We start from the raw sequence: 14,388 nt of genomic DNA, 5'->3' as shown, positions 1-14,388 counted from the left end.
TAATTAAATGTTTCATTAAAGCTGTTTATTTTTTAGTAAAGCGAAACCATGGAATTTTTTTGTTTATGAAAATAGAAATTAGTTACTCCAAAAATTGATAAAAAAAAATTTTTTTTTAATTTCAATTTTTTATTTTTTTAATTGCAAAATATTTTTTGATTTTTATTGTAGACAATTTCTTAACAAATTTTTGGAAAAAAATTTTTTTTCTCTGCACAGTAAAAAATTTTGCGTCAAAAATTTTTAACACAAAATAAAAACAAATTTTTTACTTGTTCAATTGAAGCTTCTTTCATATAAAATAAAAAATTGTATATAGTATCAAATTTCTTCTTAAAAATATAAAAATAATCATCGTAGCAAGTAGAATAATTATCCAATCAATCGCAACAGATTTCAAAACTGACGTCAATTCTAAAACACAATCTATTGTCAAAAATTTTTCTACAAAAAGTATTTAAATATAAATTTAAAAGTACCTATTGTTATTTTGAACAGCTCATGTAAAATAAAAACTCAAGCCCGATTTTTTCCGTGTAGTTCATTCTTAAAAGTTTATTAAAATTCAAAGAAAAAAAGGGAACAAAAAGCATAACATAAACCAGTAGATGAGTAATATGAATAATTTAGTTATTTATACATATGTATTTATTGCAGGTACTAGTAAAGGGATCGCAGACATCCAGAACGTGCTGAGGAGTAAATTAAGCAAGATAAATGCCGGCATAAGGAAACGCAAGGCACTGAGCGTGACTGAGGTGTTTCCGCCCAAGGACAACGTCTCCAATTTCTATGTTCCAAGTCCCCTGTCGAGTTCAACCAGTGAAAAATTCGATACACGAGTCTCCACGGATCACCAGCTTCACCAGGCCTCGCTGTCGGCGTACACGCTCAATGAGAAATTGACGACCCTCGCGGAAGCCAGCGCGCCCAATTCTCCGAGGTATCCAGCCGAGGACGACAAGAGGACCTTTTTTTACTCAATTACTGCTAATAATAATAATAATAATAATAATAATAATAATAATAATAATAATAATAATAATAATAATAATAATAATAATAATAACAATAATAGCAGCAATAGTAATCATAATCATAATCATAGTCTTAATAAAAGCGGCAATAATCATGACCATGAAGATTCTCTCCTAAATGACAGCAATGATTCGCGGATTTACGAGACCGGTGTTTTCGTGGATACTCTGCGCAGAAGCAACTCGGAACACCGCGGAACCGATCATCACGCGTATGAAAACGTTCCGTTCCAAAGGTGCCGCCGCTCGGCGATTTACTCGCCCACGGACAGCGGACCAACTGCAACGAATTTGCAGCGAGAAAATACGCCCGCGAGTAATCGGCGACCTGCTGATAATTCTTACGAAAATGTCAGGTTTGAAAAATCCCTGTCGAGCTCTACGCGCTCGAGAAGGCTGTCCAGGGACGACGATCTTGATGAAATTCACATCCCAAGGATCAGTCCTAGGAAGAGAAGCACTGACTTCGTTATCGGCGGGTCTGTGGCCAACTACTCGCTGATAAATGGAAGCAGTATTTATGGGAACGTCGAGCACGGACCTTCTAGTTTGGGAACTGATAAGAGCCCTGGGAAGAAATCCGGCAGACGACTCAGCAGCAGAAGTGTCGCGAATATTGCTGGTTCCTCGGTACCTGGGCTGAAAACCTGGCAAGGACAGGAGACTGACGAGGGCCTGAACTCTGACAGCGAGCTGGAAGACATCCAAGAGGTCGACGGTGAAGAATCTCGGTTTTGTACGCTCCCGAGGCCGGGAAAAGGCACTGCTTCTTTCACTATTCTCACGGCGAGGTTTTCTAAAGGTCCGGGACACAAAGGACTTGGGTTTAGTATTGTGGGGGGCACTGACAGCCCCAGGGGCAATATGGGAATTTATGTTAAAACTGTCTTTCCTAACGGACAGGCCGCTGATTTGGGAACTGTCAAAGAAGGTAATCTTTTAAATGATTTTATTTCTTTAAATAACATGAGAGATTTTACAGAAAATATATATATATATATATATATATATATATATATATATATATATATATATATATATATATATATATGTGACATCCAGGCTGTTAAATTGCCTGGCATGTGTGTGATTTTTTGTTTTGTATTTTTAGTCACATGTAGCTTTTTCAGTCTGGGGATTGGAATGTTACTTTTGTAGTATGTAGTATGGATAGTGTTTTTTTTAAACATGTGGGAAATTTATTCGATGATTGATTTCTGGTTTTTAGGAGGCATTTAATTATTGATGAGATGAATGACATGGAAACTAACATGTGTGTTATGATACATCATAGTATAACTGTAAAAAAGTTTTTAAATATTAATTCTGGTGGATTGTATAAGAGATGATATTGGTTTTCATTTGAATAATGTGCTTTGAAAATTTATGGATAGAGTTAGGCTTTTAAAGTTTGAATTTTAATAACGTTGTTGAATTTAAAACTAGTTGTAAAATTTGAATATAGACTATAGCTGTTGTAATATATTCTTCCTAATTTTTTTTTGGTTTTTTAAAAGATAGAAATTTTTAAATTTTAACAAAAAATTTAAATATTTTAAACAAAAAATTGAGTTAATCTTAGAAAAATAATCTTAAAAAGTATGATGTCACTAAAATTATAGCAATTAGTTTTAATAACAGTATGATTGTATTGACACTTGTGTTTTTGTATTACAGGCGACGAAATACTGTCGATAAATTCAAAGCCACTCCACGGCATGACGCATGCAGAAGCAATTGCTGAATTCAAAGCGATAAAAACCGGCGATGTAATATTACACGTGGGCCGCCGGGTGTCCAGAAGAAAAAAAGAAAATACAACAGGAACAGTAACGGCAGTAGCAGCAGCAACGGTCGCCGGGAGTTCGAATGTGGTACGACAAGCTGTCGAGTGAGCAATCAACCGAGGAAGCGATAGAATCGCTTTTAACGTTATACTCTTAACGCTATCATTACACTACTGAAATTATTATTCATTTATATATATTTTTTACTTGTACGATAATCAATTTCCGTTGACGTTAATGATAGTTAAATTATCGAAGCTTTTGCTATCAGCCAACAAATTTATCCAACGCAGTTATTATTTAACTCGAATTGGCCGTTGCTTATGATCAAGCCATCCGATATTAAATCAACGATCAAATTTATTACATTAATAATTTATATTTCAATAGGAGCCTAAGAAAAAATCGTACGATCCAAATAAAAAGGTTTTTTTATAAAATCTTTTTCAAATTTTTATATTATTATTAAATTAAATATTAATTATTAATTATTAATTATTATATACATATATATATATATATATATATATATATATATATATATATATATATATATATATATATATATATATATATATATATAGATAGATATTTATATTTATATAATAATAACAATAATCACCCAAAGATTAAATCCAAAAATATTTTTTATTATCACGCAGATCCGATATTTTTTTCTCTTAAAAAAAAAAGTAAATTTTTTTTTTCATTATTATTATTAATTAATTTTTTAAAAATGACAAACGATATTGTTTAATATTAGTTATCTAGTCGACTAGTAATATTTTGCTCTGGAAGCCGTTAAAAAAATTTTAAATCGAATGTACACGGAAAAAACAAGATGACACTGGATATCATCCCAGATTATATACTCAGTGATATCTGTGGTGAAAAAAATATTTTCAGATAGTAGTTAGTATAATCCAGATTATACTGAGTGATATCTAGATTATACTGAGTGATATCTAGATTATACTGGCTAATATCTAAAAAAATTTTTTCACTCAGTATAATCTGGGATGATATACAGTGTCATCTTGTTTTTTTCCGTGTATATCATTAATTTTTATCATTATTATTATTAATTATAATAATCAATTATAATTAAATAGATAGATTTATAAGACGATGAAAAAATGACAATTTTATATATTTCTTATATAATTTTAACTGAGATAAGATAGTATATTAATTATATTAAATTAAATAATTTTTTATAATCAAAAAATAAAATATCAAATTATATAGAGTTAAAAAAAAATTAATAGACGTCCGGTAGAAAAAAAAAATATAATTACTGACAATAGATTTTGTCTTCCAAAAATCGAAAATAATAAAAACATTCCACTTAAAGATCTTAAATTTAAAAATTAATAGTTTTTAAAAAAAATAAAGGACGTAATAATAATTAAAATCATGAAACATGACTGTCTGTAATCCAATAATGCAATAAGAGAAACGGGTGCTTTATTCTAAAGGAAATAAATCATATCTAAAAATTGTTTTAATTAAGCATCGTAATTGATATAATTAATAGACGAGTAATTTTTGCAGTAGATTAAAATGTATGTTAAAAATGTGCAACGACGCCGATAAGTAGAATAGTTTTATAATATTTAATTAACTGACGAACAAATATGTTAATGATTATTTAAAATAAAAATTAATAAAACTTTAAATGTTAAATTTTGAGTGTAATTAAAATGCTACTTTCTACAGTAATATTTTTATTGATTAATACATAACGATATATCTATCATAACAACGCTAATTATTAATTAATTATTTTAGAAAGATAATAAAATACAATGCGCAAAGAAATATATTTGTAAGAGTTATTCATTTGCGGTTCTGGCGTCTTACAAATTTTTGGTAAATACTGTAAAAGTTTAATTTTTTTACTGTCAAAAATGTTCTTAAATAATTTAAATGATTTTTTTTTAATTTTATTATTAAACAATTTGAAAATAAATAAATTAAAATGGTTAAATAATTTTTAACATTTAAAAATAAATTTTTTACCAATGAATGAATAAATACAATAACTAAAGAACATTTTAAACAATAAAAAAAAAATCGTAAAATTACCAAATTTCCCGTAACAAAATTTAGTTTATCAACAGAGCGTAAAAAAAAAAATTTCACGGACAATTAACAATGAAAGTTTTCTCGAGTCGCAGTTAACTAGTCAGACCGATAATATTCCGAATTAATAAATTACTAGAACTTGGAAAGTTAGTATAAAATGTAATTTAAAATAATTAATTTTAGCGGAATTAAAAATTTTCTAGAGTTTTGATAATTTGAAATATTGTCGATCTGACTCATTGACCGCAACCCGTTTTCTCCATTGTATCATTCGTAAAAAAAGAACAATAACAATGATGATAATAACGAACCTTAGAATAACAGAAATGAAAATTTGAAACCAATCGATTTATCATCCTGAATAAAGTATAGCTTTCTAACATGACGATTGACTGGAATTCTAATTCCACTTTCTATCGCTTATCATACATATTATTATTATTATTATTATTATTATTATTATTATTATTATTATTATTATTATTATTATTATTATTATTATTATTATTATTATTATTATTATTATTATTATTATTATTATTATTATTATTATTATTATTATTATTATTATTATTATTATTATTATTATTATTATTATTATTAATATTATTACAACTATCCTATTCGTTATTTTAAATTCCGTTGTCTTGAGGTTTTTTATTTAAATTAAACATTAAGTATATGAATTTTTAATAACTGGGATATAAATCTGTCAAGCGTCACACTTCGTTAACATGCTGATGAATATTGTAAGCACGTCCACCGCGACGTGACTCCCTTGGTACAATCGGTAGATTTATTTTATGTGGGCTGTCAACTGGCTGTTGTTTCTGTTGTTTTTGTTGGTGAGCGTAAACAAAAGTTGTCCTGCCTTCGTCAGCGTGCCCGATTCTCGCTGATTCTTTAACAATATTGTCCTGGGCACTCAGTAATTGTTTGAATCTCTCATCACTTTTTTCTTCCAGGGTAAGATAGTGATCAAACATACGGCCATTGCGTTCTGTTTTATTATTATTATCATTATCGTTCGAATTAATTGTTACTTCTTGTTTCGAAGCAGCAGTTTCTTGTGTGTCTTTATTGTTGCTGGTGAGATTTAATCGAGGATTGAGATTGAGGCCGAGCCAATGTGAAAAAAGTACAATGCCTTGTTCAGCGCTTGCTGATACCGCGGCTAATATCGCGTCGGTATTAATTTCTTCATCATCATCTTCTTCTTCCGGCGTATCGGGAGCTTCTGTTGTGCTTTCGATGCTGCGTTAAAATAAACCGACGATCAAATAAAAAATAGCCAAAAATTTAACAGATACACAGAAAGAACAAGATGACATTAGATATTATCCCAGATTATACTAAATGAAAAAAAAAAAAAAAAAAAAATCAGATAGTAGCTAGTATAATCCAGATTACAATGGATATAATCTAGATATCACTGAGTATAATCCAGATATCACTGATTATAATCCAGATATCACTGAGTATAATCTGGGATGATATTCAGTGTCATCTTGTTTTTTTCCGTGTATATTTAAATAAAAGATAATTTAGAGTTACCTTTCTGGAGGAGTCTGAATTTGCTTAACATTGTGGTTAAAATTAAAGCAACCGACGTGATAAGTAGCCTGTGGGGATCGCATCAATGCTGGTTCAATAACCAAACAGCCATCGTAATCTGATTGGTCGTGTCGCTTGATTGACGTAAACTTGGCGCACAACTGGGCCAAATCCGAAAGTAGATTCATGCAGGTCGGTTTGTTAGCCGCGTCCGCTGTTCAAATAATACAACAAATTACATTAGTCTACATTGTGTCACGTACAAAATAACAATAACAATAATTATTAATTATTTAACTATAAATTTGTGATACTGACCTATCTTTATGGTTGCATTGTGTACTGGATTGTCACCGTAATTTAAATTCAACGATACGTTGTCTTCTTTTTGTCTAATATTTACACAAGCCGGGCCACCGAGATCGATCGTTGACGTTAAATTAAGATCGACGCAACACAAACAACCGGATGTTTGGCAAAGACACTTTGATTGAGGCATCGATGATCTTCCTTCTGTTTCGTGTAGGTCCCATGACAGAAGTGTTTCTGTGTGTTAAAAAATAAAAAAAAAAAATTAAAAAAAAAAAATTTAGGTATTAAGAAATTTATTAAAAATCATCTTCAAAAATTTTCAGATAATTTGTGGGGGTGAGTAGTCTAATTTTAATAAGTTTTTCTTACCGAGTATTCCAGCAGACGATACAGCGACGATAGCACAAGAAATAATTATCAATAATTTGATGGCCATATTTTGGTGATCTTAATAGTTAGGAAAAGTTGGGACACACGCGATTAGATGCTAAGAGTTAAGAGTCTTATAATTCACAACACTGTCAGGCAGTCAGTCAGTCAGCCAGCCAGCCAGCAACACGGCCCAGAACTCAGACAGACTTCTCTTGAGTCTCTCGAGAGAATCAAGAGTAGAGAAGAGAAGGTAGCCAGGTATGAGGTATAAGGTAGAAGGTAGAAGGTAGAAAGAGGTACAAATAACCGTCAAGGATCGGCGCCACTCCTGGTGAGCGCCCACCAACCAAACAGACCCAGAACCAGAGACAACTGTCAGAATAAGTGTTTAATGACAAGGAAATGGTGAAAATACATTAACATTTAACTGGCCCAGCGTTAAACACCCATCCGGAGAAGAGTTTCTGGGTCTGGGAGAGAAGAAAAGAGAAGAAACGTTTATTATTATTTTATTTACCAAGAGGCGCTCCGGGACTGTAATTAATAATTGTAATTGAGTTATATTTAATAAGTTACGGGTTTTACTTTAAATAATAGTGGGGAGGATTTGGATTATTTTAATTTTTAATGTCAGTGTCTATAAGGAATCTTCTACTGAATTGACACTGTATGTTGTCATGTCTGGTGTGCATGTGTGGTGTGCACCTGTGTGCGTGTATGTGTGTGTTAGCTACGAGCTGGCGACTCCACACTCTACACCAGAAGATATCCAGGTGTTGGATGTCTGTACACACGAGATGCCTTATTTTTATTGGTGGACAACTGCTGGAGAGAGTACGTCATTGGATGAGGATTATTTTCAAGTTTAAGCAGAGGGATTGGAGGCTACGGGCAAGGAACCTCATGTAGGTTACCGGGTGACCCTCTTCTGGTGAACCCGGTACCAGTTGTCTCAACCCAACACACTCCTACGTTTATATAAAAATTTATTTTTACTATAATTTTTATCTTTTCTTTAAATTGTCATTAAGAAATTTATAAATAAAATTTTTTCAATATTTAACCACTGTAATTTTCAATTATAAACAAATTATACTTTATGTGTTTACAGAAGCTGCGAATAACTTGTTTGGAGTGCAAATAAATACATTACTGGGGAAAAATACTTGATGCATTAACCTGGTTGTCCGTCAAACAAAAATTGTTGACCTTTGATGTTTAAAATAATAAAAAATATTAAATAAATTTGTTCTTTATTTTACGGAGTAGATGCTTGATTGAGACTAAACTTTTTAATTTACAATTATTAAATTAAAACTCATTATTTTTTCATTAATTCTAAAAGAAGAAATTCAAAAAATTATTACTATTTAAAAAAAAATTATTTTACGAATTTTTATAAATATTTTTTATTGTAAAAAAATTACTATTGAAAAAATTAATAGTTTTGTTATAATTATTATATCTAATTAAATTATTTAAATAAAAAACATCAACCCCTATCGTTAATTACTCGAGACAACTAGCAGACAGTTATTTCCAATTAACACTCACTATTATTATTATTTTAATGGTCAAGTTTTCTTAATAGAGTATTCTAGAATGCCGGTAAAAAATAAATGCCCAAGGTTTTGTCTTGATTAAAATTTTTTATTAGCCAGTAAACCAAGAAATCAATTAACGTCTGTTTGTTTTGTTTTTTTTTATTCTTCTAGTAATTTAATTACTTAATTTTGTTAAAAAAAAAAAAAATTTCCCCGAGTTCTTAAAGTTTAATGAACTTCATATTTAAATATTTTCTTTTACGTCAGTGCTCACATTCGAATTTTTAATAAAAAAAAAAACTCATTTAAATTTATAAACATTTCATTTTTTAAAAGTAATTTTATTCGACAAGTGAGTAGAGGTAAAAGTGATTTATATTGATATTTATAAATAACAAAACCTGATTCAATTAAGAAATCGTAATACCAAAAATATGCATCGCGATCATCATCTTGATTTTCATTGCTATCATAACAACAGCAAGTCGATATATACATACATAAATAATTACAAAGTTAAAAACGGAAGGACAATACTTTTCCTTATACTGGATTCCGGCGTACGATAAAAGATTATTAGCCAAGGTAAACCGCTTCGGGCCACTACTTTCTTCGACCCACTGACCAGAGAAAGGTAGTAGACGATGTGTGCCTCTCCAAATAAAATACTAAATCCATTCTACTATAACTATTTTCAAATATCAGCTCATATTCATCCCATTATACGATACCTGTCCATAAATTTTTTTTTTTTTTTTTTTTTTTTTTTAAATATAATCTTCACTCTAGCGGACTCGAACCCGAATCAGTACACTGTAAAAAATTTTTCGTCAAACAATTTTGTGTTAAATTAACACAAAAAAGTGTTAAATATTTAACACAAAAATTTTTAACACAGAAAAGTGTTAATTATTTAACACAAAAAAGTGTTAAATATTTAACACAAAAATTTGTAACAAAAAAAAAGTGTTAAATATTTAACACAAAATTTTTTTTCGCAAAATTTTTTACTGAGCAATTTCAAAAAAATTTGGTACAAAAATAACAGTGAATGTATTACTAATGCAACTATAAAAGTTTTATTAGCATACCATTGCATCAAACTCAACCTTTATGTCCATCATTGTCCAGCATAAAGACAAATTAATCAGTTCAGGCTCCAGTCAATACTTCGACTTCTAAATAATTAAATATACAAGTCAGTAATCGACAGCCTGCAGTCCTTTCTCGCTTCCGCGCTTCGAACTCTAAGGCCTCAAGTCTTATTTATATTACTTAGAAGCACATAACATTAGAATGCTTAATAATTAAATACGGTAAGTAATGGTATTTGTCCAGTGGAGGTGGCTTGACCGACTTTTAGAGCAACCTTACCAGGGGGAGGGGAGCCGGGTGGCATCTTCAGTTGGGTATTCGACTTCGTAAGATTAACAGTTTTAAAAGAGTTTTAACCGAGAGGATACACGACCAAGTGTTAATATTTTTTTCTTCCAAGCTTGATCAATTAAAGTTCAATAATTACATGTAAGTTTTGTTATAATTTTTTTTTTTAACTTGTTCTTCTTCGGATGTAATGTTAGTTTCTTTCTTTGAAAATTTGAAGATAGCGTTTAAATTTGATTGGTTTTTAGAGCAAAGTGCCCGGAAATTAAAGAAGAAATAGATAACTGTTTGTGCAATAAATAACAACTGACCATTTTTAGTTAGATAATAATAATAATGGCAATTAAATTGGACAAGTAGCACCATAAGCGTGATATATGAGGACAGAATGTTTTAAAGTCGTAACTGAGCTAGTGGCTTTGACCGTGACCGTGATGTAGGCCAACCTGTTGAGTTTTGTACTCAAGAAATTTATATATATACAGAGTAGAGTAAAATCTAATGAAGAAATAGAGATTTAGTTTTGGTGCTGTGACACTGTGTCATTTATTCAGACATAAAAGCTTTTAAAAAAACAGTTAAAATATAATAATAATAAATTTAAATTTTCTTGAAATAATCTTCATTGTTATTCGCTCCATAACTATCAGGATCTTTTTATCTTTCTGCTATTCAAATTCAAACTAATTAACTCGCTAGACCGTGAATTTTCTATGCTAACTATTCTTCTTGTTCTCATTTTGCATTCTTGTTTGTCAGAAGTTAGAATACCGGGTGTTATTAGTTTTTATATTTATTTTGTTATTTCAGAAGATAAAAGAAGATAACAATGCGGTTGTCCACGGTGTTTGAGTTGCTGCTAATTTTTTTATTAATAGCCTTCGCGGCTTACGGAAGAGTTATCAGTAAGTTTTTATGCTTAGATTTTTAGTTTCAATTATTTATTGCAAGTACTGAAAGAGAAGAATGAAGCAAAGAGTCATTTTTATTGAGGAGATTGATTTTAGATCGAGATGAAGCTACGAGTCTCAGAAGAGTCGCCAGAGCTGCTGAAGAAAGGGTGAAACAAGGAAATTTGGGCGTGTCGATTATGTCACTCAAACAAGCCACTGAAAGTCTTAATAAATATTGTAAATGTAATAATGATGTTTGTCAATGTTGTCGCGATTTTCATATTCCTGTTGTAGCGCTCAAAGGACCAGGTATGATTTTTTTTTTTTATTTTCAATCAAGAAGTTTTTGATAGAAAATTTATTATTTATGTCTTAAAGAAGAAATTGCATCTATTGCTTATTTTTTATTTAAAAAATTAATAGATTTACAATTTATTAAATTATTTATTTAATTTTACTTTGGATTTAATTATTAAAAATTTTTAATTTAGCCAAATTAGGCTTTAAAATTTTTTTTCATATTTTTTGTGGGCAGTAATTAAAATTTTTAATTTTTTAAAAAATTTGTTGGTCATTAAAAAATTAATTTTATTCTTGAAAATTTAAAAATTATTTCAAGCTGAATATTTATTGTAAAATAAAAATTTACGAGTTTGAATAGACATCCTACTTTCTCACTCAGTATGATTTTCTGTTTAAATAGAAAATTGAAAAAATAAAAAGAATAAATGCTTTGTATTGATAAAATAAATATTTTTAGTAAAACTTTCTAATATCTTAAAAAATTTTAACGGTAAAAGCATTGTATAAAATTCTAAATCCTATTAAAGAATTGAAATTATTTTTATACAAATGAAAATAATTATTATGATGAGTAGAGCCGCAATTTCTTTATTTGAGAGTCGTATTAAAAAACAGTTAGCTAATGGGCTAATAGGAAACGGAATTATTTTTACCGTTAGGAGTTAAATAAAAAAGTTGAGCCATCAACTTAGACACTCTAAGATTATATCTATATTTTAGAAATATTTTTTTTTTTTTTATATTTCAGGCTGCGCCTCTATAAGGTACTTTGAGAAAGATAATTTGGAACTTCAGTTGAGTTTCGGTGATAATCTTTTGTCAAGCACCGTTGTTAATGGTAATTATTCTAATTCTTTGATATACTTTTAAAAAATAAATTATATTATTCATCAAAAATAATTATTATTATTATTACATTATAGGTAAAAAACCTCAAACAATTTGCGTACCGATGCCTGGTGGTTTCTCTAAATTTTGCGGAAGAATATACTCAATTCAACGAGAGTCAGACAATAATTTTAAAGCATGTCTCGGTTTAGAATTACAATCTAGTTATGAAGTTGAAGCATCACTTCGTGTTAGCTGTTTCAGGTATTTATTATTAATTAATTTATAAAAAAAAAATACTTCATAATTTTTTATTTTTTTGAATAAATAATTATTGATTATTTTTTATTAAAGTCAATTTTTTTTAATATTATAATAATTATTTAAAAAAAATAAAAATTAAAATTATTTTAATAAATCATACTCAAAAAATTACATACCTATTTTACAAAAATTAATTCTAATTTTATTTATTTTTTTTTAATTTAAAAAAAAAAATTTTTTTTTTTTAATTAATTAATATTATTTTATAAAAAAATTATTAAAATTGACTAATCAAGAAAAAATAATTTATTTTTTCAATTTCACTTAAAAAAAATAAATTACATAATTATTAATTTTCATTCAGTACAACTTCCTTACAAATCCTATTTTTGATTAAACAGCCAATAATAATTACACTAATAAAATAAAATCCCCTCGTTTTAATTAACAAATAAAAAATACCAAACTTCTTTCAGTTTCAGTCCCGAGGGTTTAAAATTACGTCCTGCAGAAGCTTTCCCTCCAGCAGCACTAACGGAGACAGAAGAAGAAGATGACGACGATGACATCGATTGGTTATTTTCCGACGACGATGACGAAACCGACAACAAAAAAGACATAAACCAACTGCCGTCTAAAAACACCGCAGTAGCAGGTTCCATTCAACCAGCTGAGGAAGAAGAAGAAGAAGAAGAAGATGATGATGATGATGACGATGATTATTCATTAGGCCTGGATGCTTTTCTTGACATAATAACCGGAGATGATGAGACTGAGAAGAAGAAACCCGCGACTGCAGCTCCGTCGCCTCTTACTGTTCCGATTATCAACAAACCAACTCCTAGACCGATTGTAGCTCATCCGACGACTAAAGGTCCTAAAGTCCAAGCCGAAACTTCGACCACTGAAGCACCGGTGGTTGAAATTGTCGGTCCAGTTGGTTTCAGCGCCGAAAGTTCGACGGAGGTTTCTTTGAAAAATGGAACTGAAGTCGCGGAGGAAGAAACTACTGAAAATTTGGCTGTCACCGAATCTTCAGTAGCTTTGGAGGTAGAGTCCAGCACAGACGCATCTGAAATGAGTGAGTCTAACAAAACAGCAGCAGTAATTGAAGCTGCTGCGTCTGATGACAACAAACAAGTTGTCAAAGTCCAAAAAATGCCGGTGATTAAAAAAATAATTGTCGGAGTTACTGACAAGAAGACTAGTATCACTTCAAGCAGCGTTAATGCGATAAAAAACGACGTGAAGAAACCTTTAGCCAAGCCTGCGAAGCCCGATCCTGTTCCCAGCGCTGATTCTCACACTGCAGACAGTGAAAACGATGACGACGCCGAAGATATTGAGGATGATGATGAAGACGACGAAGATTTGCTCACTGAAGCTATAACTGGCGACGATGACGAGGAAGAAGAAACGGAAGCTAATGAAGATGAAGAAGAAGATGATAATGACAAGCCTGACGCTTCTTCAACCGAAGGCGACATCAAACGACCGACTGATGACGACCACGAAGAAGTCAGCGATGAAGATTTACTCGATGACGATGATGACGATGATGATGATGAGGAAGAGGCCAGCCTGATGTCCGAAATTATTGGAGATGATGATGACGATGAAGCTGATAAGAAGAAGAAGAAGAAGAAGAAGAAAAACAAAAATACTTCGACTACTGAAGCTTCTAAAAATGACCAATACAGCATTACTGATATTTTGAACAGAAAAATTAGCAGGCGTGGAAGACAAAGCAAAGTTATGAGGCTGTAAATTTATTGAAGTTTTTTTTGTGTTATAGATTGAAATTATTTTACCACCGGACTTTAGTAGAAAAATTAATTGGGGGTTTTTGGTACCGAAGGTATCAAGGAAATTTATTATTTGGGTAGTTTTTAATTATTTAAAGTGCAACGAGTTATAGGTCAGCCATATTTTAATTACTAAACTCTTGTAAAATAATACATGTATTTATTTATTTAATTATTTATATTATTTAATGTATTTAAGTAATAAAATAAAAGCAATG

General features: G+C 30.2%; 3 protein-coding genes across 7 annotated transcripts in view; 2 read left to right on the top strand and 1 right to left on the bottom strand.

The window, feature by feature from the left end:
- LOC141524783 (uncharacterized) overlaps positions 1–4,510 on the top strand; it is a 19,589-nt gene extending 15,079 nt beyond the window's left edge. The window contains exons 4-5 of the mRNA XM_074238850.1: positions 658–1,968; positions 2,715–4,510. Of these exons, the coding sequence (XP_074094951.1) occupies positions 658–1,968; positions 2,715–2,932 (1,529 nt within the window). The 3' untranslated portion in view covers positions 2,933–4,510. The remainder of the gene's footprint in view (positions 1–657; positions 1,969–2,714) is intronic.
- Positions 924–14,388, top strand: LOC141524785 (uncharacterized). 5 transcript variants are annotated; one of them, XM_074238857.1, is made up of 6 exons: positions 924–943; positions 10,888–10,982; positions 11,085–11,279; positions 12,022–12,111; positions 12,197–12,365; positions 12,842–14,388. In XM_074238857.1, the coding sequence occupies exons 2-6, from the start codon at positions 10,907–10,909 to the stop codon at positions 14,130–14,132; spliced, it is 1,821 nt and encodes a 606-aa protein (XP_074094958.1). In that variant the 5' UTR covers positions 924–943; positions 10,888–10,906; the 3' UTR covers positions 14,133–14,388. The 5 variants fall into 5 exon arrangements, with proteins under 5 accessions (XP_074094958.1, XP_074094959.1, XP_074094960.1 ...); XM_074238858.1 differs by lacking the exon at positions 924–943 and adding an exon at positions 8,631–9,328; XM_074238859.1 differs by lacking the exon at positions 924–943 and adding an exon at positions 9,541–10,010.
- Positions 3,508–8,255, bottom strand: LOC141524791 (uncharacterized). The gene is made up of 4 exons (XM_074238869.1): positions 7,148–8,255; positions 6,785–7,012; positions 6,467–6,680; positions 3,508–6,166 (listed from the first exon to the last, which is right to left on the bottom strand). The coding sequence occupies exons 1-4, from the start codon at positions 7,212–7,214 to the stop codon at positions 5,632–5,634; spliced, it is 1,044 nt and encodes a 347-aa protein (XP_074094970.1). The 5' UTR covers positions 7,215–8,255; the 3' UTR covers positions 3,508–5,631.

Source organism: Cotesia typhae, unplaced genomic scaffold (genome assembly GCF_013202065.1).
Source record: "Cotesia typhae breed Kobodo isofemale line unplaced genomic scaffold, CoteBio_Ctyphae contig_23, whole genome shotgun sequence".
Lineage (NCBI taxonomy): Eukaryota > Metazoa > Arthropoda > Insecta > Hymenoptera > Braconidae > Cotesia > Cotesia typhae.
The sequence above is the reverse complement of the archived record's forward strand: the minus strand, read 5'-3'. Positions and strand labels throughout refer to the sequence as shown.